General features: G+C 39.5%; 1 protein-coding gene across 1 annotated transcript; it reads right to left on the minus strand.

Moving 5' to 3' along the window:
* Positions 1-245: 245 nt before the first annotated feature.
* LOC140435715 (uncharacterized) lies at positions 246-1,031 on the minus strand. The gene has a single exon (XM_072524436.1). The coding sequence runs from the start codon at positions 1,029-1,031 to the stop codon at positions 246-248; it is 786 nt and encodes a 261-aa protein (XP_072380537.1).
* Positions 1,032-2,283: the final 1,252 nt, after the last annotated feature.

Here is a 2,283-nt window from a genome sequence, read left to right on the forward strand (position 1 = left end):
GACTACAAATGTCCATGTTACAGGTTGGCCTAGACCAAGGTTTAGTGTGAGCTGTTTCTGACCATATGTTTGGATGCACGATCCGGTGGCAGAATACAGGCGTACAGTGCTGGGCTGAGTCGCAGTGCAGATTTTACGTGGAAGCACACTTAGGTCTGCCCCTGTATCAATAAGAAATTGAAGTTGGAGAGCACTATCGGTAATGAAGAGGCGGCGTGGTATGTGAGGGGCTGCGGTTGCCGCCATTACTGCGCCCTTTGATCGTTTTTTGTAAAATTGCAGGGTGGTCTACATTTCTTTGCTTGTGCACCAAATCTTCGATGGTAGTAACACTGTTCGTCTGATGATGACTTGGTACTCTTGGTCATTTGAATCTGTTGCCCTTCTTCAGCTACAGTTAATCTGTTGGATAAAGCATTCACTTGGTCACTCAATGCAGCCACTGTTTTGTCTAAGGTAGAGCTTTCGGTAACAACCATGACTGGAAAACTGGAACACCGTAGGTACGTATCGGCTTTCTTAGCAAGTTCTTCTAGGTCTCCATCAAGAATAGATATAACGCTTCGAACTGAAGGTGGTAGGCGGTCCAACCAAAAATTTTTGAGAACTTGCGTACTAATGCTATCCATGGCCAAAGCTTGCATTCGATGGAGTAGTTGAGTAGGTTTTAGGTCACCCAGAGTGAGTTCCATCAACTTGTGGATCTTTTCATCTGAGCTGGTGCCATACCTGTCGAGAAGTCGAGTTTTCAGTTGTATATAGGCATTGCCAGCAGTGGGATTCTTTACTATGTCTGCTACTTCTATAAGTACTTCACTGTTTAAACTAGCAACAGTATGGTCGAATTTACAGTTGTCAGTTGTGATTTTGGCTTGTCGAAACTGCGCTTCTAGCCGGAGAAACCATAGTTCTGGTTCAGTGCGCCAAAACTCTGGCGCTTTAATGCCTACCCGTGCAATTAATGAGTGATTAACGCCTTCGCACGGTGTAATATTCATATTGTTTGGCATTGTTTGGTCGGTGTTTGTCATAGTTGTGTATAAATCGTTGTACTTACAGTTTTTTTTCTCGGGGTCACCAATGTGGCCTGTTTGCGGGAAGCAAAGTAGTCGGGGCACACTTTAAACTGTTTTATTGATTTATTAGCAATAAACTACATACTAAAAACAAGTAAGAAAACTGTAAGAGTTCTTTTCGTTGTCACCTCGTCGTGTGATCGTGTTCTGACAGCCATCAGCTGGTCTCATCTCCTCTTCTTTTCTCCGTCGACGTTCCCTCACTTCAATAGCACAGTCAACCCATGTGTGGCTGGAGGTTAACTGTCAATCTGCCACAATACCAATCACGTAGATTCTTCAAACCACGAATTCTGCATTCGGCAAATAGATCTTTCTTGAATCTTTCCCTGTATTATCAGTCTCAAACATTTATATTTTGGTTCTCTCATCACGTGACGTTCTTATTCTAGTTTTCTTATTTGTATAGTGGTGATTCTTGTCTCTTCTTGAAAGTCACCGAGTGCACTGTCCTAAAAGAAAATCAGATAGTAAAATAAGTCCATATACTGAAACGCTACCGGATCAAAAAAGACAAATGAGAAGCGATAAGAATGTAGACAGTCACACTCTAAGAGAAAAGAATAAAATTCTTTCGAATCAATCAGGAAAGTTTTAAGAAAATTTAAAACCGATATTATTAAACGCACTATGGAGAAAATAACAGCCTAAAAGTTGATACAGGTTGTCGAAGAGTTTTTCGAGGAATTATATAGAAGAAGTAGACGAGAAGACCAAACGGGAATACAAACAGTCATTTCAAAGAAGATCATGAATTAAGGTTCGAAACTAATGCCAGAGATAAAGATAGATGAGATTCGACAAGCATTAAGAAAAATGAAAAATAATAAAAACCCCAGGAGAGGATGGAATTGTAATAGAAGCTATCGTAAATGGAGGAGATATGCTATTAAATAAATTAAGGAAACTGTTTGATTTACGTTTGAAGCAAAGAGAGGTGCCCAAAGAATGGAACAATGCTATATCTATCCTTTTATAAAAAAAAAAAAGAAAATAGAACGCACCTAGAAAATTATAGACCTATTAGCCTATTGAACCACATATACAAGCTCTTCACAAGGTTAGTGATATGAAGATAAAAGAAAAAATTAGATTTCTACCAACCGACAGAGCAGACAGGATTCCGTTAGTATCCATACAGTAAAGACACTCATTAAAAAATCTATAGAATACAACAAACTTCTTGTCCTCACTTTCACAGATTTTC

Source organism: Diabrotica undecimpunctata, chromosome 3 (assembly GCF_040954645.1).
Source record: "Diabrotica undecimpunctata isolate CICGRU chromosome 3, icDiaUnde3, whole genome shotgun sequence".
Lineage (NCBI taxonomy): Eukaryota > Metazoa > Arthropoda > Insecta > Coleoptera > Chrysomelidae > Diabrotica > Diabrotica undecimpunctata.

What these genes read in the sequence shown, in the direction of transcription:
- LOC140435715 (XM_072524436.1), bottom strand. Translation starts at nt 1,031, where the DNA reads ATGACAAACACCGACCAAACAATGCCAAACAATATGAATATTACACCG.